Source organism: Chiloscyllium plagiosum, chromosome 10, assembly GCF_004010195.1.
Source record: "Chiloscyllium plagiosum isolate BGI_BamShark_2017 chromosome 10, ASM401019v2, whole genome shotgun sequence".
Taxonomy (NCBI): Eukaryota; Metazoa; Chordata; class Chondrichthyes; order Orectolobiformes; family Hemiscylliidae; genus Chiloscyllium; species Chiloscyllium plagiosum.
Window position 1 is genome coordinate 72,758,235 of NC_057719.1, and position 22,559 is coordinate 72,780,793.

Genomic DNA, 22,559 nt, shown 5'->3' on the forward strand with positions numbered 1-22,559 from the left:
TTGATCTCCAGCATCTGCAGACCTCACTTTCTCCTGAAAGGAATTGTAAAACTGTCTCACTAGTCCAAGGAAAATAAACTGGGAAGAATCTGTTAAGAATGAATTTGAAGAGTTAAGAGTGTATTTCTCTGGAATAAAATATCTATAAAAGGTAGTGAGAAACAGATTGAAAGTTTGTTTTGCTATTTGTGACAAGATTTTTTCAACTTGTATTATTTATATAGAGCTTTTTTGGTAAAATAGACTTTTATTTAAAACAAATGTAGCATTGTGTGACTATGTTTCAGGGACTACCATCATTATAAATCAATTTGCAAAAATAAAATAACTGATCAAACCAAGTTTAATTCTCAAATCCAGTACAAACAGCTAGGGTCATCACTTTAGTAATTCCTTGACCATGAAACAACTATGGATGTCCCAAAAATGTGAAAGGAAAGACAAAGCAAATTCCATTTGTTTTGTTACTAAACATTTAGTTGATGCGAAAGAGGCACTTCTGCACCTGACCCAAACAAAAATCACTAAATTACAAAGCTTAAATCAACAGTTATAAAAAAGGCAGATCACTCATATACTTTGCAAATATTTTAATGATTATTTTAAGCATACACATTTGAAAATAGTTTGTGTGACTTGAAACTGCAACTCGAGTTAAATAAATGTTTATAATATACAAAGAAATACAGGGGAAAGCTTAGCTTGCTTTAACATGTGCCTTGCACCTAGAACCAGTGTTTCTAGCTTACTGTAAAATTGCACAAATGCATTCAAGGATTTGATCTTCAGAGCAGGACATGAAAGACTGAAAACATACGCACACCAAACAAACGAAAAGAAAAACAAAGCTTATTCATGATTGTATACTAAAAAGGATAGCAAGTAAAATTTTAATACTCAAATAAACAGTGCAGGCACTACTAAACAGGAAATGCTTTGGAAGAAATGCCCATTCACTCTCTACATTACAATTCTACACAAGCAGGTTCTTGACCAATAGCAAGAGGCCAGCAAAGGAGGTCAAAAAAGTGGCATCTGTAGTGAACCCAGGTACCAATTGCTGTGCTTAATAAACTGAATAAAACACGATGCATTGTCAGAAATTAAACACTGAAAATATGACAAAAACTGCTCTTAGGAACATTTACAGGACCGTCCCAGCTTCCAGTCTCATAAGCCCTTGAAGCAGCACACAGTGCTCTGTGTCATAATATTTGCTGGCCTTGTAATTATTAACAGGATAAGTTTGTTCCTGCCAAAACATTAGCAGCTAAGAGTTATTCATTATGGTTCTCTTTAAAGCCTCAAAAAGTAGGCAAGCTGTATCCAATTACAGCTGGATATAAACATTTTTTCACACAAACACGAGAGGCTTTTCTAGTTTCAGATTCAGTGTTCTGTTCAGTATCCATCAATGTTCATTTAATCAATTAAGATGAAAACCTTTCTCCATTGTAGCAGCTAGCAAACGTTCTCTCATAATTTCCTCAGAGGAGTATTCAGGCAATTTAAGGTAGTGCACACATGTATTTACTGATGGATAACTTGCATCTGTTGCATCAACCTAAATCAAAAAAATATGTTAAAATGCATCCCTTGGGTCATTTAATGTATCATATTTAGTACTTCCAACCATGTAGATCTTTGTAAACCAAAGCAGATTTGGATCATTATCATTTTTAAAGTGGAGATATTTCATTACACGTTTTAGCAGTTTTCATATCTTCCAACATAATTTGGTTACATACCTTCCGAACAATTGTGAGCCGTGGATGAAGATTGGCCAGACCACCTGGTGGAAGAGTGGAACATCCTGTGGTGAACTGTAGAAATGCCTTCCTTTCATCTGATGACATCCCACAAAGAACTTTAATAAATCGAATGAACCCTGGGCTGAGGACAATGAAGAAAAAAATTCAATAAAAAATACTGAAAGTGATTCCTTTATCCTACATTTAGCAAGTGGTATAAATTGTACTAAGTTCACGCAGAAGTTTACATAAATAAAGAAACTGAACATGAGGGAGCTGTAACCCTAAAATTGGAAAAAAAAAAATGACCCAAAATGCTCTTGGCCACATGTTCAATATGAATGCTTCCAACACTGTTATTATTCTAGATTTCCAATGCCTGCAGAATTTTGCTTTTATGTTGAAGCATTTTTCTATCCCCAGAAGAGTCACTCTTTGATTTCTGAGACTTGCAACGAAGTCTTGGCCAATGCAGACAAAAGATGAGTCAAATGGCCTCTCTGTATAATAAATGTCCTAAAATTCTTAACTGAACTGGACTGTATTTGACAAGAAAGATTATCATCTACATACATTATCCAAAGTGAAATATAAATCCACAAAACATTACTGGTCAACTTATTCAAGACAATGATGTAAAGGTAATTGGGGGCAAAAAGTAAAAAAAAAAATGGTATTTAGGTCAACAGTTCTAAAGTTTGCAAGCTGAATCGGTACAGCAGAATTGACAACCTGGCTCTCTCAAGTACCTATCTCGGGTGTAGCCCAATTTGGGTTCTGTATAATTAATGATATCCTCTGCAGTCCAAGATGGTGACTGGTTTCCACAAAGGATCATTTGAACTTCTTCATGGCTGAAAGAGCTCAGCTTTTCCATAGGAAAGACACGATTGAATCCATCTGGAAATGAGGAAGAATGATAAACACCATACGTAAGTTGACACTTTTTATAGTTGAGTCATTCAATTTACATTTGCCCTCATTAACCTTATTAGCTTTAGAGAAGATTAGTTCACTCAATGGCAGGATAGTATATCAATTGACCAAAACACTATTATATCAATAGATAATCACGTTTAAATATAATTTCTCAACTTCTTATTTCTCTTCAAACGTCATGTCTTCAATAGTTAAATAAAGCTAGCTATAATTGGAGTGCCGTCACTAGCGGTGTTCCGCAGGGATCTGTTTTGGGACCATTGCTGTTTGTCATTTTTATAAATGACCTGGAGGAGGGGTTAGAAGGTTGGGTGAGCAAGTTTGCAGATGATACGAAAGTCGGAGGAGTTGTAGACAGTGAGGAAGGATGGAGTTCCGGAGTGCTGAGGTCATGTTGCAGTTGTATAAGACTCTGGTGCGGCTGCATCTGGAGTATTGTGTGCAGTTTTGGTTGCCATACTATAGGAAGGATGTGGAGGTACTGGAACGGGTGCAGAGGAGGTTTACCAGTATGTTTCCTGGTATGGTAGAAAGAACATATGAGGACAGGCTGAGGCACTTGGGGTTGTTTTCATTGGAGAAAAGAAGGTTTGGGGTGACTTGATAGAGGTGTATAAGATGATTAGGGGTTTAGATAGGTTCGACAGTGAGAATCTTTTTCCACGTATGGAGTCAGCTATTACGAGGGGGCATAGCTTTAAATTAAGGGGGGGTAGGTATAGGACAGATGTTAGGGGTAGGTTCTTTACTCAGCGAGTCGTGAGTTCGTGGAATGCCCTGCCAGTAGCAGTGGTGGACTCTCCCTCATTATGGGCATTTAAGTGGGCATTGGATAGGCATATGGAGGATAGTGGGCTAGTGTAGGTTAGGTGGGCTTGGATCGGCGCAACATCGAGGGCCGAAGGGCCTGTACTGCGCTGTATTCTTCTATGTTCTATAATTCATGCAATATCCAAGCAATTCTTGCTATTGACACTGTTCATCATTTGCTCTAACCAAACCCCAGCTTGTTCTGAATCGGTGTAACTTGGTGGATTTGGACATTAATTGCTCACTGAAGCTGCCACAGGAAGTGGTCGTAATTAAAGCTCAAGCAACCTTCTAATGATGTATTCTGTTCCTCAATGTTAGCACATTCACGATTAAAAGGGCATTACCTCTGAAAGCATCCATCTGCTTTTGTATTCCAGTGTGCATGCAGAAGTCAAACATCAATTCTACATACTCTTCTGCATTGTCTATTGTTACCATCTAAAATAGAAGAATGCTAGATCAATCCAAAATCGACCAAAAATAAAAAAGCAAACAATAACATTTCATTGCAATTACTTTAGGTACACATTCCCCTCTCTTACTGAAGCACAGATAAGCAAATTTAGGACAAAACACAAGATTGAGTAGGGCAGAAACCCTAGACTGTAATGTGTTACCCAATGAAACAAAGGGGGGGGTAGGGGGTGGCAGCATAAAGGAGGGAGAGAGGAGGCGCAACCGCGTGCTACATGGGAAAAAAGACAGAGGGGCAGGCAAGGGGGAGAGAGAAAGAGCGAGCCAGAGAGTGGAGAGGAAGGAGACAGAGCAAGAACAAGAGTGGAGACTGGGTTAAAAACAAAATAACAATATTTCTTCCTCAGTAAGATCTGAAACGTTTACCACTGACCTCATCATCACCATTTGGCTTCAAATCAACAGCTGTAAATCCATGTACTTTGGATGAAGGACAAAACTGAAAATTCAGCCTGCAAGATTTGGGAAAATAACAAAACAGTTAAAAATACCTAATGTTTTAATAGTTGGCTTCAAATGATTTCAAGTAGAAGCATTTTGCATTTAGCCCAAAACATATTTTTGCTCATTTTCCCATTTCCTCAAATCTTTTGGATTGTGTGCATCTGACGGGACAACCAGATTAGTAGACTGATGTAGGTAAACATGTATGATTGGAATCAGAGTCATTCAACATGGAAACAGACCCTTTGGCCCAACTCATTCATGCCGACCAGGTATCCCAAACTGATCTCATCCCATTTGCCTGCATTTGGCCCATATCCCTCTAAACCTTTCTTATCAATGAACCTATCCAAATGTCTTTTAAATGTTATTAATGTATTCGCCTTACCACTTGCTCTGGCAGCTTGTTCCATAAAAGCACCACTGTGTGAAAATGTTGCACCTCGGGTCCCTTTTAATCTTTCCCCTCTTACCTTAAACCTACACCCTCTAGTTTTAGACCCTCCTAATATCGGGTAAAGACCTTGGCTATTCACCTTACCTGCGTCCCTCATGATTTGACAACCTCAATAAAAAGTCACCCCTAAGCACCTTATGTTCCAAGGAAAAAAACATATCCCAGCCTATACAGCATCTCCTTATACTCTAACCCTCCAGGCTTGGTAACATCCTTGTAAAGGTTCAGAGCCAATAGAACAAGGATCATTCAGAGCTGACCTTTTACAAGAGAGTGGAAATGTTAGTACAAGAAATGGACTATAATTCACAAGAAAGGAAAAATAAACCACAAACATAACCATTGTACGAACAGCAATCTCCTCCCATCAACAAACAAACAAATCTCCAAGTGAAGTGGACTACTTCAAATCTCAACTATATTGCTCTCAGTTCAAAAAGCTGTGACAAGAATTCTGATGTCAATTCACTCCTCCAGCATGCAACTGAAAATATATAATAGCTTCATAAAGTGTGTAAAATGTACTTTTTAAAAAGCATCTGACAACTTAAAATTGATTGGAACCGACATTTTGGACACTAATTCTCTGATTATAATTTGTAATGTGGTCACAAATGCATGATGATTTAACTCAAAACCAAACAAAATGTTAGATTGCCCAACAAGTCAAATAAATTGTATTTATAATGCTAAAGTGAAATCCTGAGAAATGGGAAGCACACACATCCAGACCTCTGTTAACAGGCAGGCACTACAGAGGATTATTTCATCATATTCACAAAAACAAAACTCAAATCTGGAAGCGCACTGCAATTATTTTGAAGAGAGAACAGCTAAGCTAAAGCAAAGTGTCACACCAATTCTGTGTTAGGCTGTGATATGTAGAGTACTCTTGTTTTTGGGCTTCAGATTTCCAGTGTTTCATCTGGACACAAATTCACTATCTTATTCTGAGAAATAAATGTATCGACCTGAGTAGGCGTGAACATTTTCAGAGGCACAACAGGAATTACTTCGCCTTTAGAAGTCTTTCCAAAGATTTAACCTTGAGGTCTAGATATTTACAGCCTAACCATATCACCGTACAGCATGGAAACAGACCCTTCGGTCCAACCCATCCATGCTGACCAGATAGCCCAACCCAATCTAGTCCCAGCTGCCAGCACCATATCCCTCCAAACCCTTCCTATTAATATCCCCATCCAAATGCCTCTTAAATATTAACATAGCTACCTCAAACCAAAATGTTAATGGGTGAAAAAAAAAATGCAGATAACTGATGGACTATGCCAGAAGCCAACAAGAAAATCCGTACCCTAGATCTTCTATGCCAAGTGGTGGTCCTGATCGATTCTTCAGAGTAAGCTCCTGGAGTTGTGTGTTTTTCTCATCTTCCGAAAGAGCTCTGTTACTTACTATTTGCCGCCTTTTCACGGAAAGTTCCTTAATTTCCTTCAAGAACCTAGCTCTGTGTGGATTTACCAATTCAAAATCCTCCCAAGTCAAAATTCCATGGAACCAACCAGGGGGTTTGGGTTTAGGAGGATCAAGAATAAACTCTGATTTTGAGTCTTCATCAAAACTACCAACAGATATAGAATCATGTCCTTCCTCTGTTGATGCTTCCGATTGGCTTTCAGTATAATGCAAGTCACCATCTAGCCGGGTTCCATATTCATTTAATAGCTTACTCATATTGCTTTTTATGTCTCCCATACACATGAGTTTGAAGAAAGGTTTAGATATTGGTATATCCACCAGTCTGTTGTCCTGAACGCATTTGGCTAAGAAAATTCCCAGAAAATGGAAAAGTTTGGTTATTCTGTCCATTTCTTCACTATCCTGTGGGAAAGCCGCAGAAAAAAGTCCACACGATCGTTGCACATAATAACCTGGTGGCTTAAGTCCTCCTCCTAAGTCAACCTGTTTAAAAACAGACAAGTTAAATATTCAATTGAAGTGGTATCAAGTTAGTTTTTAATACAGTAGTGCCTTGACATACGAATGACCCCATTCACGAACAAATCGGTTTACGAACAGGATTGTAAGTAAAATTTTGCTTCAACATATGTACGAAATTCAAGGTACAAACGCAAAAAGCCCATGTGCGACCACGTGGTTTCATTGTTCTGCTTTGCTACGCGCTTGTTGAACGCAAAAGCTCTCGGGGCCCCACGTGATCTCATTCAGTTAGTCTTTGGCGCGTGCGCTGTGAACAGCCGTCCAAGCATTCTTACGCTATCCGAACAATGGGAAAAATTGATTCAGTTCGTGAACCGGGTCCCGGAATGGATTAAGTCAAGACGCTACCGTATTATGAATAAAATGCTGGATCATCATGTTATCAGTTGAAACGGAGTCTAATTGTAACCTTAGTGCATCAAAGCAAAAATAACGTTTTGTTTAATTTTTAATACCTGTCGGGATTCATCATCAGGAAAATCATCATCACACAGCCAAATCCCAAGTTCTTTCTTTTGAAACTCTGCTGCTACGAGTGCATAGAACTCTAATGTTGGACCAAGACCAGTTCCTTCTTCACCTAAAAACTCAACCTGAAAACATATCAGTAACAGGTAGATTGAAAATTTAAACTGGACAACCACCATCAGCCACATCATTAAAAACAACAAGAAGTGAAATTTCTGTCAATGATCAAGTTTGAAGAAGTCCATCCACTGATGTGCATTTTGTGGCATTCACTACAAAAAGAGAGGAGGCCAATTGGGATACTGGAAATTTTTAATTACACTGCAAGTTAAATTGAAAAAATACTACTTGTAGATTAATTTTGGTTTATTTCTTCAAGGCATGTAAAACACAGAAAATGCAAGATAAACAATATAAACTGTGCACACAGTCTGTCAAGAGTCCAGTTACTAACTGGCTTCTTGGTAGAGAAGAACTACAGTATTATTGAAAAAAATTGACATGCTATAGAACTTTCTTGTCTGTGCTCTCCAACATACGATCAAACAAATTTAACAAGGGAACAATTCATTCTGCATTAGAAACATATTGCTGACTGACAAAATTAGCAAATGTGTACTCTAATGACTTGAGGCACTGCTACAGAATCAGCTGAGAGAATACCCTGAAAGGTTGGTTTAACTTCAAATAGGGAAGTCAACTCTAATTTGTGGAGATGTGCTGTGGAACATTTGAGAGAATGGTATCTCTCCCAAACCTTGGTTCAATTTGTTTCTCTTTCCCAACCACCAAGACCACCTGACCTTCCCTGAGAGCTTCCCTAATGTGCTCGACCCCTTCCTGCCCTAAAGGCCCAGCATTTTGATTGGTTTTGTGGAAGAGTCTGCACTCGTGGCAGTGCCTATCTTTGAGTTCTGCTGCTGTGCTGAGACTGTTACAGCTGCTGGACAATCATTGGCTGGCTGCTCTCAAGGGTCAGATTTCTTGTGCAGTAGGTGGTGAAAGTCTGACACTGCCTTTATACTGCCCCAGCATATCATCTTTGTGGGGTAGACGTTCTGAATTTGGCCTGACATTTCTCCCACGGAGAGGGCCCTGCAGTATTTCACCCTGTTAACATCCTGTACATAAATCCTTAATACCCAACTTCTTTTCATACTTCCTGCTTGTCAACTCTCCCACCTCAGATGCTGATGCAGATGGGCTGCAGGAAGGACAGCAAGTGGGCCATAAGCAATGCACAAAATGAATGTCATTGCTTCCAAACTATGTAATGGTTTTTGGAGACTCTCTGATTCACATGACGTTTTTTTTTAAATGTGTGTATCACCTAACAGTCACCGGAAAAGGACCCTGAACAATTCCTCTCACAAACTGTGCACATACCAATTGCAGCAAGCCAGGGTGAGATAATCAAACTCAATGATCACTGATAATCCCTGGCAATTGTACAGGCTACATGGTTTGATTATTTTCTCTCTTAACTGTCTTAGTAACAAAATGGCATGATTCAAGTTGATCTTCGTGAAGAATTCTGAGAGAAACACAAGATTGTTCATTTTAAACATATTACTCAAACACACAGTAACCTACCAAGGTCACTTAATACTACTCCAATTGGATTTAAGGTTTTTTGTACTATTTACCTCAAGGACAGATTTCCTATCAGCATGAATTTGCATGACGTTCTCTGCCCACTCCATTAATGTATCACCACGAGGAACCTTGACCCGCTCATGTTTTAATCTTCCAACTCTAAATTCTCCTGGATCATCGCGTCTCACTGTTGTTGTTGTTCGGGTACGTTCCATGGTGGCCTCACGTCTATTCTGTAGCCAAACTATTGCTCTAAAAACGCAGCAGTAAACAGTGATGAGAGGAACACAGTAATTTAAAAGTATAGATAGTAAGAACTAAAATGATAAAATGAACATCCTCACCAAGATATGTAGTAGAGAGTCAGCAGAAGCCACATGAAATGAGTTAGGTTATACTATGCCAAACTTTCTACTGAACTGTTGCAAGTTAAAGTTATGGAAAAAAAACCAAAAGGTAACACTCGCATATTGTGCTGACATGGAGATGGTTTTTCAAAAGAAAAAAATATGAAGACTAATTTGTATTATTTAAGTCCATCATTTACCTTGATGCTCCAAATGCTGTGCAGGTGAAGTAAAGTTGTCTAGTTTCAAAAGGAATCAAGAATGGACACTTGCTGGTCAGTTGTTCACACCAGTCTGGTAATGCACTACTAGCCAAAGCCAATGGCTCCTGTGATAAAGGCCATTAAAAAAAACTGAGCACATCAAATAGTGAGCCAATATCAAAAAAAGGTGAATATCATTATGTTATAATAACCCAAAAACTTTTTACGGTTAGAAAGAGATTTAGGCAAGCTCCTCAATGACTACACTATTAACTCCTGGATATTTGAATGCATCAGTCTTCCAAATGGAATTGCTAAAGAATGTCATACACAATTTGTATTTTGGATCAATTTTAAACAGTTACCTCAATCTGCTGTAAGATTTTTGTGGTGACTTTTTTGCTTGTGAATTCTTCTGGGGAAACATTGAATTCAAGCTGACCATCACTTTCTGCAAATAACGGAAAACACCACATGAACTGATCAATTCATGGATTTTAATGTATTTCTATTTCCATGATAAAAGATGCAGCCTAACCTTCTTGACCTCTCCACGTGGTGTATGGATCACTAGCAATAATATAAAGAATACGAAGTAATTGCAAGACATCCTCTACACCACAAGCATTTTGCCCACTCCCAGCCTTGGCTTGTGGCTGCTCTCGTGTTCCACTAAGAATTTCACAACTGTGCAAAGAGGAAATGGATCCATGGCTTAATCCAGATGATTTTGTTCCATGCTCACAAAATTCCTGCAGAAAATGTTTATTTTCAAAGAACAAAAATTAATAACACAGAATCATTGCAAAAATAATCAACTGCATGCAGTACTGGACAAAGCCATTTGCATAGCATGGTTAACACACTAACTTTTATGGGAGTTAAAAGAACAAAAATGCATTAAAGCTACAACCATACATTAAGCTCATTTAAAGGAGTAACTCTGCAACATAAGCATTAAATTTGCTTCTACAGGTGCAAACACATGATTCATAAAAAATATTTTGCACAGTAGTATACCTTGTATGCAGCTATGAGCTGAGAACAATTTCTGTTTTTCCTAATACTTTTATTAGTGCCGGTTAATTTCCAGTGCCGCAGGAAAGCTGAATCTGCATTCTTCTGCAGGTACGTTATCAAGTCATTCTTTGGTAATTCATCAGTGCCAAGGTATTGTTCCACATGCTCTACAGACCAGCAGCCCTACAACAGGAAGAACCAAAGGTTGGTCTTTCCTGATTGTAAAGTCTTACGGGTTGTACATGCTCGAAAACATTTAAACTTTTATTACTCATGCTCTTAGGTTTAAAAAGATCCATTTGACAGAACTGTTAGTACTTCAAGATAGTCATAGTAATAGTTTAGTCTGTTATCACTAGGTGCAAAAAAAGTGACAATTTTGGAACACAAAATAACCACTTACCATCTTTCCATTTTCCCCCTTTTCTTTATCAGTATCTTTCATCTCTCTGTACATAATCCTATAAGAAATGATAAGCACTTATCAGCTTTTCAGATTACGATTATAAATTTCTGGTTTGGATCTTTCAGCTTATAACAGAGAAATTCAGCACTGATAGGTAAAATACTGTTCTACTCTAGATCTCAATCAGCAACAGTCCAAAAGGTTAATGTAGCAAATAACATGGGCAGGTTAAAGTTAATCAACACCCTAAGGTTAGCTTAAATAAGAAAAAGCAAAGAATTAACACATTACTGAATTTTAGTATTCTAAGCAAAATACACTGTATAAATGTGAAATGTAAGGTAATTTAGTTTAAAATTTGGATTTTGGTTAGTTAATTTGGTCTGCCCCTATAAAAGGGTTTAAATGATTAATTTAAGTATTACTGCAGCTGTGGTGATTTATTTTAAAACAGTAGGAGACATTTTCTGGAGATTAATGGGGTTTTGTTTATATTGGGAGGACTTATGGGCAATTTCTGTTTGGGCTTAAAGGAAAAAACACAGCTTAAATAAAGCACTCTTCAGTTCAGGTTTGCAGAGGTCTTGGCTGGCGACAGACATGCAAGACATTTGCTCCTGATGAGATAGTTAAGATCTGGTTTTAAAAAAAACTTGCAGCAACTTCATATCTAAGTTTCTTTGTGACTGTGACCTTCAGAACCAAACGGCAATGCCACAATCAGTGTGCTTACATTGTTTGCTGTCTGCAGAACATCAAATCAGCTATGCACGAGGAGTTGTACAGGTTAGTAAAAGTTGCTCCTCAGTTTAAAGCAGTTTGCAAGATCCAGACCAGAAATGGTTGGTTCAAATCCTGAAGGGGTTGTTGGAAGCTGATAAAGTCTAAAAGTTTAGTTGGAAGAAAACTCAGAGGCTACCAGATTCACAAGACTCAGTTAAATTAAGAGCTGTTGTGGTTCTGTTCGCTGAGCTGGGAATTTGTGTTGCAGACATTTCGTCCCCTGTCTAGGTGACATGCTCAGTGCTTGGGAGCCTCCTGTGAAGCACTTCACAGGAAGCTCCCAAGTACTGGAGGATGTCACCTAGACAGGGGACGAAACGTCTGCAACACAAATTCCTAGCTCGGCGAACAAAACCACAACAACGAGCACCCAGGCTACAAATCTTCTCACAAACTTTGAAATGGAGAGCTCTATACATGCGATAGAGAAGGGAATTCCCTCTGGTGCATGTAAAAGACCATAGGAGTTAATGGGATTACATTTTACCATGTTGTACAAAATCTTTGAACTTGAGACATGTAAATAGTTTTTATTCTATTTTATTCTTCATTTCATTTGCATATCAAATTTGTGCTTTATTGTCAAAACCAGATCTGCAATTGTGCGTGCGCCATCTGTTTGTCCATCCGCCTGTGACTGTGCCTCTCAGTGAAAGACCATCACACAAACCAAAAAACAAAATTTGATCCACAAAACCAGGTTTCAATCTGGAATTGGTCAGCATCAACTGGGATCATAACATGTTGCTAATTGAGAAATTTAAGAAAGCTAAGTACATAACAGACACCAACTCTCTGCCTTCTGTTTATAAAAATGACTAACTCATTTCACTCACTGATACAAAAAGTGAAATGCTATATTACTTAAACATTATCATGCTATAGAAGGGTTTAACTTTCTCCAGGTTCAAGTTTGCCTGTCAAGTGCTTTCGTCATAATTTTCACGATGCTATTCACTCGAAAGTTGCTGCAGCTACATACTTAACTTTGATTTCTTCTCCATAATAAATCAAAGTTAAGTGTATACATGAGGTTTATTTACCAAAGGTCTTTTACAACACTTTATCCTCATTGTGACCTCATGTTAATGATTATGAATGATGTCTCTCCGCTTGATTCATTGTGGGTACACATGCTGAACTTAAATCAATAAGTCATTGAGACATGTTTTAGTACATAACCGAAAGCAGTAGCCACGGACTTTGGAATAGAAATTCAAGAGCAAACAATAACTTAATAGTTTATCTAAAAGACATGTATTTCAGAAATAACTTCTAATCAAATAAATCCAAACATGCAAGGTTTCCAATTATGTTCACTTACGTGTAGGTTGGTTCCCATATGCGTCTAAACTTATCAGATTTTATATTCCCATTACAAGAAAGCTGCAACAGTTTCTGCACGTAACAGAAAATGGTGGCTCTGTAGTTTGAGAGGGGCAACTCCACTTCACGAGATGTACCCAAACCCGCTACCTTAAGAGTTAGTGCTAATCGTGGTGAAGGAGCGCACTCTACTTCCTCCAACAGCTCTGATCGAGGTGTTCCTACAAAACATATATTCCAAAGATTAAAGCCCACAGTTTTTTTTAAAAATGTAAAACATTACAAAAAAGTGTACACCAAACCAACGTAAAGCCTGCTTTCAGATGATATCACTATGCAACCAAATTAGAACATTACTGCAAGACTTCAATTACTAAACAATAGGAATAGCAGAATGTGTTATAAAAGGGAAGAAAATATACAGCCAGTGTGTTTTATGTCGCGATGTGTCTCAACAAAACAAAAGGGAGAGAGCTTGAAAAATTCTCTTTGATCAAGAAATTACCTGGGGGAGGGATTTCTAAATCAGTTGTCTGCTGCACATTTGTGCGACCAGGTCGTGGATCAAAAGCAGGTACTAAAGCAGAGAATTGCCGCTTTAGGACAAAATCGTCATCCCATGTTCTGCGACGTCCTCCTTTTGTTTCATATTCTTCTTCTTCCTGTGTTCCAAGGTTTAATGAAGGTGATTTTATGTACAGTAGACCCCCCATACCCACAGGGGATACGTTCCAGGACCTACCGCGGAAACCCGAAACCGCGGATAGGAGCGAACCCATTCATTTAAATGGGAAACGTACCTTCCCGACAGTCTCCTGGTTCCAGAACGCTCCCTATAATAATGTTCCAGCCAGTTAACCGCAGATAACTGAAACCACAGAAATTGATTCCGCGGATACAGGGGTCGCCCTGTATTTTCAAGCATTATAAAACTACAAATTAATAGATCAGACCTGCATATCTCAAACAGGACAAAAAAACCTGTATTACACACTTGTGTTACTACTGTTTAGATTAGATTACAGTGTGGAAACAGGCCCTTCGGCCCAACAAGTCCACACCGACCCGCCGAAACGAAACCCACCCATACCCCTACATTTACCCCTTACCTAACACTACGGGCAATTTAGTATGGCCAATTCACCTGGCCCTGCACATCTTTGTCACTCCAGGAAACCGGAGCACCCGGAGGAAACCCACGCAGACACAGGGAGAACGTGCAAACTCCACACAGTCAGTCGCCTGAGGCGGGAATTGAACCCGGGTCTCTGGCGCTGTGAGGCAGCAGTGCTAACCACTGTGCCACCGTGCCGCCCACCGGTGGCACAGTGTTGTTTAAGTAATCTCAACAGTACTTTTAAATGAAACACTCAGAACGACAGGAGAATGGCATACCATAACTTCTTCATACTCCTGATCTTCTTGATTGTCATCTTCATTTTCATCATCTTCCTCATCTGGTTCAGGCAAATCTTCATCATCTTCAAGTTCTGCCAATAAAGTACTAGCACGGCAACTATCTAGAAAATCTATATAATATAAAGTAAATATCATTTAGCTGGAAAAACCTATTTCAGAGTCAATTCGAAACTATTCTTTAATATTAAAGTAAATAATGCTGAGTTGCAAGGTAAGCCTGTTTATGTTATAAATGGCATGATTACATACAGCTGCCCTGCATGTTTGCACTTTAACAAATATATGTGCTGCCATGAGTTGGTGATGGAAGAGGCATGATGAAGAAAGTGACCTCTGGAGAAAATTAATTGGATCAGAATGTCAACAGCAACACAGCAGATGCATCCAAATGTTTGCCACTGCATTAATTTGAATTCACTGGTTTGGGCAGTTTGGGATTAAGTATTTTCTTTGTTAGGTTGTTGGCATCACTGGCAAGACTAACATTTAATGCCCAACCGACACTGCCTTCAAGGTGGTGGCGAGACACCACCTTGAATGAATGCAGTCTGAAATAAAAGTATTTCCATATAGAGAGTTGCAGAATTTTGACCCAGTGGAACTTGAGGAACAGTAAAATGCTACGAAGCAGGTATGGCACGCAACTTCAAAGAGGCAGCCTAGAAAGAGTCTTCCTATACACCTGGTACCTTTACACTTCCAGGTAATAGAAGTTGTGGCTGTGAAGCCACACTGAATTGCTGCACTGTAATGATTTTTTTCCCCTCCCTCACTAGACAATGCCTTTCTCAAGCTGCTCAATTAACAACTGTGCACTTATCCAAATTTGAATATCAAGTAGTCAGCTGATCAATTATGTAAACATGACTCTGTAAAGAGCAGATACTGGTACAATCAAATCAATGAGTAATCTTACTTGGAAGATAGTTACAATGCAAACACTCATGACAGATACATGCAATCTTGCCAATTAAGAAAATCTAGTTGAAATATATGCACAATATATTTAAGAAAGTAAATAATTATTAATTACAATGAAAAATAGCCAAATTTTCTGCATTTTCAGGGGAAAAATGGTTCAACTTTTTCTTGTGCATCTTAGGATAAGCAGATACCTTTCTATACAAATATTAAAAGACCAAATTAACTAAGAAACCTCAGTTGGATCAGCTTCAGTTAAACCAGAGATTTTATAACCAGAGATTTTATAACCTGAGATTATACAAACATCCAAAGTTCATTTGATAAAAAGGGAGACCAAATTCTTTCAAAAGATTAATACCATGTTTCAGTTGTGAAGAAGTTGGTCAGAAAATTGACCATTTAGATTTCAAGGTCTTTCTATGCCAGTCTTTTAGAGACTCCCAACGACAAGACAGAAGACTATGGATAAACCCTTTAAAAATAGGTAGCAAAACAAAAGTGAATGCTTGGTTTTCTTGGTCAACACTGGTCAACTTTTACCTGTGTACAGAGGTATTTCCAAATTTTCTACGAAAATGCCTGTGAAGTCCAGCTTGAGAAATTAGACAAAGCAACTAATCCTGGACTTCACCACAAACAGCTTTGCAAAAGCTCAAACACCTTGTCACAATAGTCTTTTTTCAAAAGCAAAATTCTTTTAGCTGGTAACTCCTTCCATTGGGTCGTATTGTTCTCTGCCCTGGTGAACCAGGTGCTGAAATGAAATGCCTCAGGAACAAGGATTTAAACAGTGGTCAGTTAACTGATCCCTGACAATATTTTGACCAGTTAGAGTCCATGCCAATGAATCAGTACCCTCTTCTCTCACAGCAAAAATTGTTGCTTCCATTTGAAACCCAGTACTCTGGCCATTCTGTCCTGATGATGGCAAGATGGGAAGGTTTTGTCTTTTTTTCTCGGAATACAGTCGGTTCTGACATAACGCAATAGTTCCGTCCTTGTGTGATCTTGCATTATAACCAAATCGGGCAATGGCTGTGACATTTAAACTAATGGGGCCAGAATCAAGTTATAGCCAACACAGCTAAGGAAAGCTTGCATTCTACAAATAACGGTCTAAATTCAACTGCATTAAAGCCAATTTGTATTGAAGCAGCATGCGTTATAGCAGTACCAACCATACACAATTAGTAATACAACATTGAAATGGTTATAGTGAACCTAATAAGCCAAAGCATTGTGGATTGCTTTTAAAAACTTGAGTTTCACTCTAAACAGAAGTACAAGACCATCAAGGGTACTTTATGCATAACAAATTAATAAATCAGTTAAACTGTGTATTTCCGGTTATTATGCAGCACAAAGTTCAAAATGATGTGAAAAAGTCAGAACTCATGATGTCTGGAATTTACTTGGTCCCTCAAAAGATCAGCAATTGAACGGATTCTACGCAACAGTACTATGAATTGACCTTCCCTTCCAATTGCACACAAATCATTCTGAAATCATAAAGCCATATTTTCACTGTCCACTCACATACATTCTGATAAAATGATTTTCTATGGAGTGCTAATCACAGTCAAACTGCCATTGTGCTCCTACTTTAGTCTGTCCCAAAGCTGCTCAATAGTTTGCCAGGTATTCTGAGCCCAGCTACATCAGAAACGTAACAGCTCTGTTAGATCGTTGTAGATTGGTGGGGAGGTGATCAGCCAGTCTCACCTTTCAAGGCACAAGCCGCCATAAGCTAAATGTCCCATGAGTGCAACAACAATAATGTGCGAATCCTCGAGCATAGATGAATGCTATGAATGGCTGAGCGAGCGATTTGGTGAAGACAGACAGGTGAAATACTTACGGAGGAGTTCCAACGTGTTTTGTCCACTCCAATTTTCCCTTGGTAACTAACTATCGAAATGACTGCATCAGAACTTCTATGGTCTTTGGTTCTAACTCAAAAATATTCATGTAGTAGGGGAACTGCCTGACAAAATTCAAAACATACCAGGTAATTCCCAGAGAATGTCAGAAGTCACAACACCAAGTTATAGTCCAAAAGGGTTAATTTGAAATCATAAGCTTTTGGACTGCTGCTCCACCGGGTGCTTCTTCACCTGACAAAGGAGCAGCACTCCAAAAGTTTGACATTTCAAATGAACCGGCTGGGCTGTAACCTGGTGTCATGTGACTTCTGACTTTGTCCACCCCAGTTCAACCCCGGCACTTCTACATCATGATTTCCAGAGAAGTCAGCATGTTGGGACTTTTGCCGGCCCCAACACGCGAAATTCAGTCTTTGACAATCCAGAGATTGGAAAACATTTAAATTAGCATTTATGGAACTTGATTATATCCAATGAAACAACCTTAATCAAGAAATATTTTTAAAAATAAGTGCAAGCATTACCTTGAAGACTAAATTTAAAAAACCCTTCACAAAATTCAATGCAGACAATGTGAAAACATTTGTTCCCGTCATCATAGTCCTTGGGAATAACCTACCATATAAAGAGAATTCTGCCTCTTGACCTGTGTCACTCTCACTGGAAGTAGATGTCAGACTTGTTGTCAGAGTATTACTGAGTGACTGACCGACTGACAAACCCGTGGTCGCTGTGGCTACATTGTTGCTGCTGGTGACGCTGGAAGTTGACATAGTGACAGTTGATGTGGTACCAGTTGTTGTGAGGTTTGGGAAACTCTGGGCACCCATGAGAGGAGAAGCTACAGGTTTCAGGAAACAGAAGTTAAATTACTGATACGACATTCAAAAAAAGAGCAGAATTTTCTTAGTGTGAATTTCAGCAGCTTCTTAAAATCAATGTTTTATTTTCCACCACAATAAATGAATAATTGTTAAAAACCTAATAAATTTATCTTGTTTGAAACCCTAACTTTTAACCAAGTGGATCAAACTAAATAGCTTCACTTCTCTGCATTATAGCAATTTAAAGCTGTGCCAATAGATTACAAGTATAAAGGAAACATGAAACTTTTTAAAAAAACCAAGAATAAAAACTTTTATAATTAATATTTCCATTGGCTAAACGAACCAAGTACTCTTAATATTGCTGTTATATATTAAGTGGCAAATTCAAAGAAAACGCTTGCACTATAACTGCAGGGATATATAACCCTGAAGGAAGTACAATCTAATTGTTAGCCACCATATATTATCATGGTGAGTGTGTGTAAAAGTCAACTAATAATTTAAAATTAGTGACAGTAGGTTTCAAGAAGGGAATTGCTGAGTGTAGTGAGGGAAATTAACGGAAATAGGAAGTACAAACAGTAGAGCTCAAAAAGAGGGTTCAGAGTGACCTGGTGGCAATAAAAATTTGGATGGATGAAGGATTTTGATAAAGTACAAAATATTTCAATTGCCAAAAAAGTTACTTGTAGTAGGAAACATTGTATAAAACAGGTTAAAAGTTAATCAAGCAATTGATTACATACAAATGAGAGTTAGAAGCAAGAATAGGACATTTGACCCCTCAAGCCTGCACTACCATTCAATAAAATCAGTTGACTGTAATTTTAATTCAGCTTTCCCACATTCACAGATACATATTTACCCCGTTCTCAAGAACCTGGCTACCTCTGACATAAAAATATTCAAAGATTCTCCCTTTTAAAAAAAAAGGGTGCTGAAAACAGCGAACTCGAAGACCTTGAAGGGAAAAAATAAATGCCTCATCTGTTTTAAATAGGTAACACCTTTCTTTTTTTTTATAAAAAAAGAGTAACTCCTAGTTCCAGATTTTTCTCTCTCACACAAGGAAACATCTTCTCCATATTCACCCTGTCAAGACCTCTCTGAATTTATAATGTTTCAATCAAGTCATCTCTGTAACTTCTGTGCTCCAGTGGATACAGGTCTGTTCTGTCTAACTTTTTCACCTAGTGATAGTAGTTATCTAGTCAACCTTCCCTAAAATGCATCAAAACAAGGCCTACTAATGCAATACAAATATATTAAAATAAAATTAATCACTTACTTGCAGTACTCATGACATTCCGTCCCAGAGTATTAGTGTTGTTATCACTGCTACTGCGACTTAAATTCATATTATTGGTGGCATTAGTGCGTGCTATATTAGCCACTCGACGCACAAATGATTCCATAAGACTGGATGCTTCCCTTGAAGATAAATTGGGTACACTGGCACTTGAGCTCATGGGTGCGCCAGCAGCTAACAGTGAGCTTACTGAAAGTCTGTTACTTGCAGAAGAACTAAGTGGGCGTTGTGACGTTGCTTCTTTGTTTGATGACTCAGCCACTGAACTAACATCAGGGGAGCTCACACTAACAATACCCATTGATATTGCACCAGATTCTCCAGAGTTACGTATTGAGGCATCAGGACCAGATTTCCTATCCACATTTTCACTTCCTGTGTCTGCAGTCAAGGTGCTGGTACTGGCACTAGATGTTGATTCAGTTCCTCCCTGGGGCAAAATATCAGTCGTAGAAAGGACAACAATAGGTTCACGACTGTCTGTACCAGTAGCAGCCGTCTGTTCCAATACGCTTTCAGATCTGCGATCCACTTTAGATGAACTCAAGCTTATATCGCTGCTACTAGCCACACTGCACACAGAACTGCTGCTTCCTTTTCGACTGGAGGAGCCCGGTGCAGTGGCCACCATCTTGTCTGGGCAGTTGTTTTTCACCAAGCTGCTCCATGCTTGCGCTGTGCCTGAAACAGTGGATGAAACAGGTTTGGGTGATGGCGCTGAATCAGGGTCGTACCCTGGTGCAAGCTTGAGGTCAAATTTTCCTTCTGCGCCCATACGGTAAGAGTTAGAGCCACCAGCATCCCAGGTGACATCAATCCAGCCTGGAAAGGGACAGGAGTTTATCAGACCCAGCAGAAAGCAGACAGCAGCTATATGGACAGCAGCTTCATCCAATGAGACCAGACTATTACTTTACTGGAAGCAGTAAATTAATTTGCACTGTTAATAGCTAAATATACAATTATTTTCTGCTTAAGTGTTTATTGTCTGAAGGGGGAAAAATATATTAAAGGTACAAGGGAACCATACTCTGCACAAAGGAACTCAAAACAGTTCATTGTAAGGTGTATTCATTGCAAGTATTATTAACCAATAGCTTAACAGATCTACTTTTGCTGTTTAACATTCATATTGGAATTAATCATAAAATTATAGTCTGGTCCCAGTGAAGTACTGCGAGAAGGAAAAATTGAGTAACAGGGAGATAAAGAAATGTACTGCAAATGCCAAGCTGAAAGTTACACAGAAAAGAGCAATACCTGACAACACTAGGAATATAGACCAGTTGTAGAAAACTACCCCTTAATTTCAGTTAAAGGACTCTTAATTGATAAGATGTGTCTGAGACCCAAAATAATGCAATGCGTCCCTGAACTAAAAAACACCAATTGAAAAACTAACGCAGGATAGTTAGTTGTAATTCTGAAGGAGCACGTTAAAAATGTTTTCCCTTCCGAGTGTGATGTGTGCACAAGCGGCAACCAGCCTGTTATTAACTATTAAGAGGTTACAGCACAAAACCTTCCCTAACAATCTCATCAGAAAGGTTGCAAGGAGGCTGGCATGAAAAACGGAGAAAGGAAGTGTGTAAACATTTTTCTAAAGTTAGGGCAGAATCATATTGTAGGAAACTTTATTCTACATCCCATTGTACTACATCTGATGTGGATGTGCTTGGTTCTGGATTAGTGGTGCTGGAAGAGCACAGCAGTTCAGGCAGCATCCGAGGAGCAGTAAAATCGACGTTTTGGGCAAAAGCCCTTCATCAGGAAACTTTACTGCTCCTCGGATGCTGCCTGAACTGCTGTGCTCTTCCAGCACCACTAATCCAGAATCTGGGATCCAGCATCTGCAGTCATTGTTTTTACCTGGATGTGCTTGGTGCTGATGCATTTACACCCTTCATCTTGATGAGCAGAGAATTTAAGTAGGGTGAAAAATGTTCATCCATTTAGTTACCAGTTTTCTCTGCAGCACTACCTAACCATTTAAAATTTTTAATAACATAGCCTTGATTTTCTAAGCAATTCCTTTTGAAGACTTTTTTTAAACACTTCATAAGATGTGGGCATTGCTATCAAGCTGGTATTTATTACCAATCCTTACCAGCCTTTGAGAATGCTATGGCATACCACCATGTTTTAAACACTGTTGTCTGTGTGGTACAGATACACCTACAGTGGTCAGGGGGGGGATCACCAGGATTCTGTATCTTCACTGCTACAGAGTGACACAGTTCCAAGTCAGGGTGGTGTGGAGGAGGGGAATTTGTAGGTGAGAGCACTCCCATGTACCTGCCAATAAGCTCCTTCCAGGTGGTAGAGATCATAGGTTAACCAAGATGCTGTTGAAAAAGTCTGACGAGTTGCTGCAATGCATCTTGTAGATGGGACATACTGTTGCAACTGTCCACGGCGGTGAAGGGATTGAATGCTTAAGATGATGGATGGGATGCTAAACAAGTGGGCCGCTTTGTTCTTGATGATGTTGGGCTTCCTTACATGCTGCTGGACCTATACTTGTCTAGGCATGTGGAGGTAGATGGTTTTCAGAAGTCAGGTGATGCACTATTGGCCTGAAAGCTCTCAGCCTCTGACCTGCTCTGTAGTCACAGTTGGTCCAGTTCAGTTTCTGGTTAATGGTAACCGCCAGGATGTGAACAGTGAGGTATTTAGTGATGGTAATGCAATTTTAAAAAAAAAAATCAAGGGGAGAGAGTTAGATTCTCTCCTGTTGAAGATGGTCATTAGTCACTCATCAGCCGAAACCTGAATGTATTTCAGGTCTTGTTACATGTGGACACTGACTGCTTCAGTATGAGGAATTGTGAACATTACTATACACTGTGCAATTACCAATGGACATGGTTAGTTTTGATCTTTTGACGGATGGAAGGTCAGTGATTAGATGACTTAGTGTGGAAACAGGCCCTTCGGCCCAACAAGTCCACACCGACCCATCGATGCGCAACCCACCCAGGCCCATTCCCCTACATTTACCCCATCACCTAACACTACGGGCAATTTAGCATGGCCAATTCACCTGACCTGCACATTTTTGGACTGTGGGAGGAAACCGGAGCACCCGGAGGAAACCCACGCAGACACGGGGAGAATGTGCAAACTCCCACACAGTCAGTTGCCTGAGGTGGGAATTGGTCTCTGGCGCTGTGAGGCAGCAGTGCTAACCACTGTGCCACATTTAACC

The 22,559-nt window shown here is 39.1% G+C and overlaps 1 protein-coding gene across 9 annotated transcripts in view; it reads right to left on the reverse strand.

The window, feature by feature from the left end:
* Nucleotides 1-575: 575 nt before the first annotated feature.
* hectd1 (HECT domain containing 1) overlaps nt 576-22,559 on the reverse strand; it is a 77,530-nt gene continuing 55,546 nt past the window's right edge. For 5 of the 9 annotated variants that reach the window (XM_043698065.1, XM_043698059.1, XM_043698063.1 and 2 more), the window contains 18 exons: nt 19,331-20,173; nt 17,835-18,056; nt 14,385-14,518; nt 13,495-13,651; nt 12,988-13,210; nt 10,878-10,935; nt 10,475-10,657; nt 9,993-10,206; nt 9,820-9,905; nt 9,452-9,579; nt 8,955-9,156; nt 7,296-7,433; nt 6,194-6,801; nt 4,351-4,429; nt 3,848-3,941; nt 2,501-2,651; nt 1,749-1,893; nt 576-1,564 (listed from right to left, as the gene is read on the reverse strand). In XM_043698065.1, coding sequence (XP_043554000.1) covers nt 1,427-1,564; nt 1,749-1,893; nt 2,501-2,651; nt 3,848-3,941; nt 4,351-4,429; nt 6,194-6,801; nt 7,296-7,433; nt 8,955-9,156; nt 9,452-9,579; nt 9,820-9,905; nt 9,993-10,206; nt 10,475-10,657; nt 10,878-10,935; nt 12,988-13,210; nt 13,495-13,651; nt 14,385-14,518; nt 17,835-18,056; nt 19,331-20,173 — 3,803 coding nt within the window. In that variant the 3' untranslated portion in view covers nt 576-1,426. The remainder of the gene's footprint in view (nt 1,565-1,748; nt 1,894-2,500; nt 2,652-3,847; nt 3,942-4,350; nt 4,430-6,193; nt 6,802-7,295; nt 7,434-8,954; nt 9,157-9,451; nt 9,580-9,819; nt 9,906-9,992; nt 10,207-10,474; nt 10,658-10,877; nt 10,936-12,987; nt 13,211-13,494; nt 13,652-14,384; nt 14,519-17,834; nt 18,057-19,330; nt 20,174-22,559) is intronic. The other 4 variants (XM_043698062.1, XM_043698066.1, XM_043698061.1 and 1 more) reach the window with 2 other exon arrangements.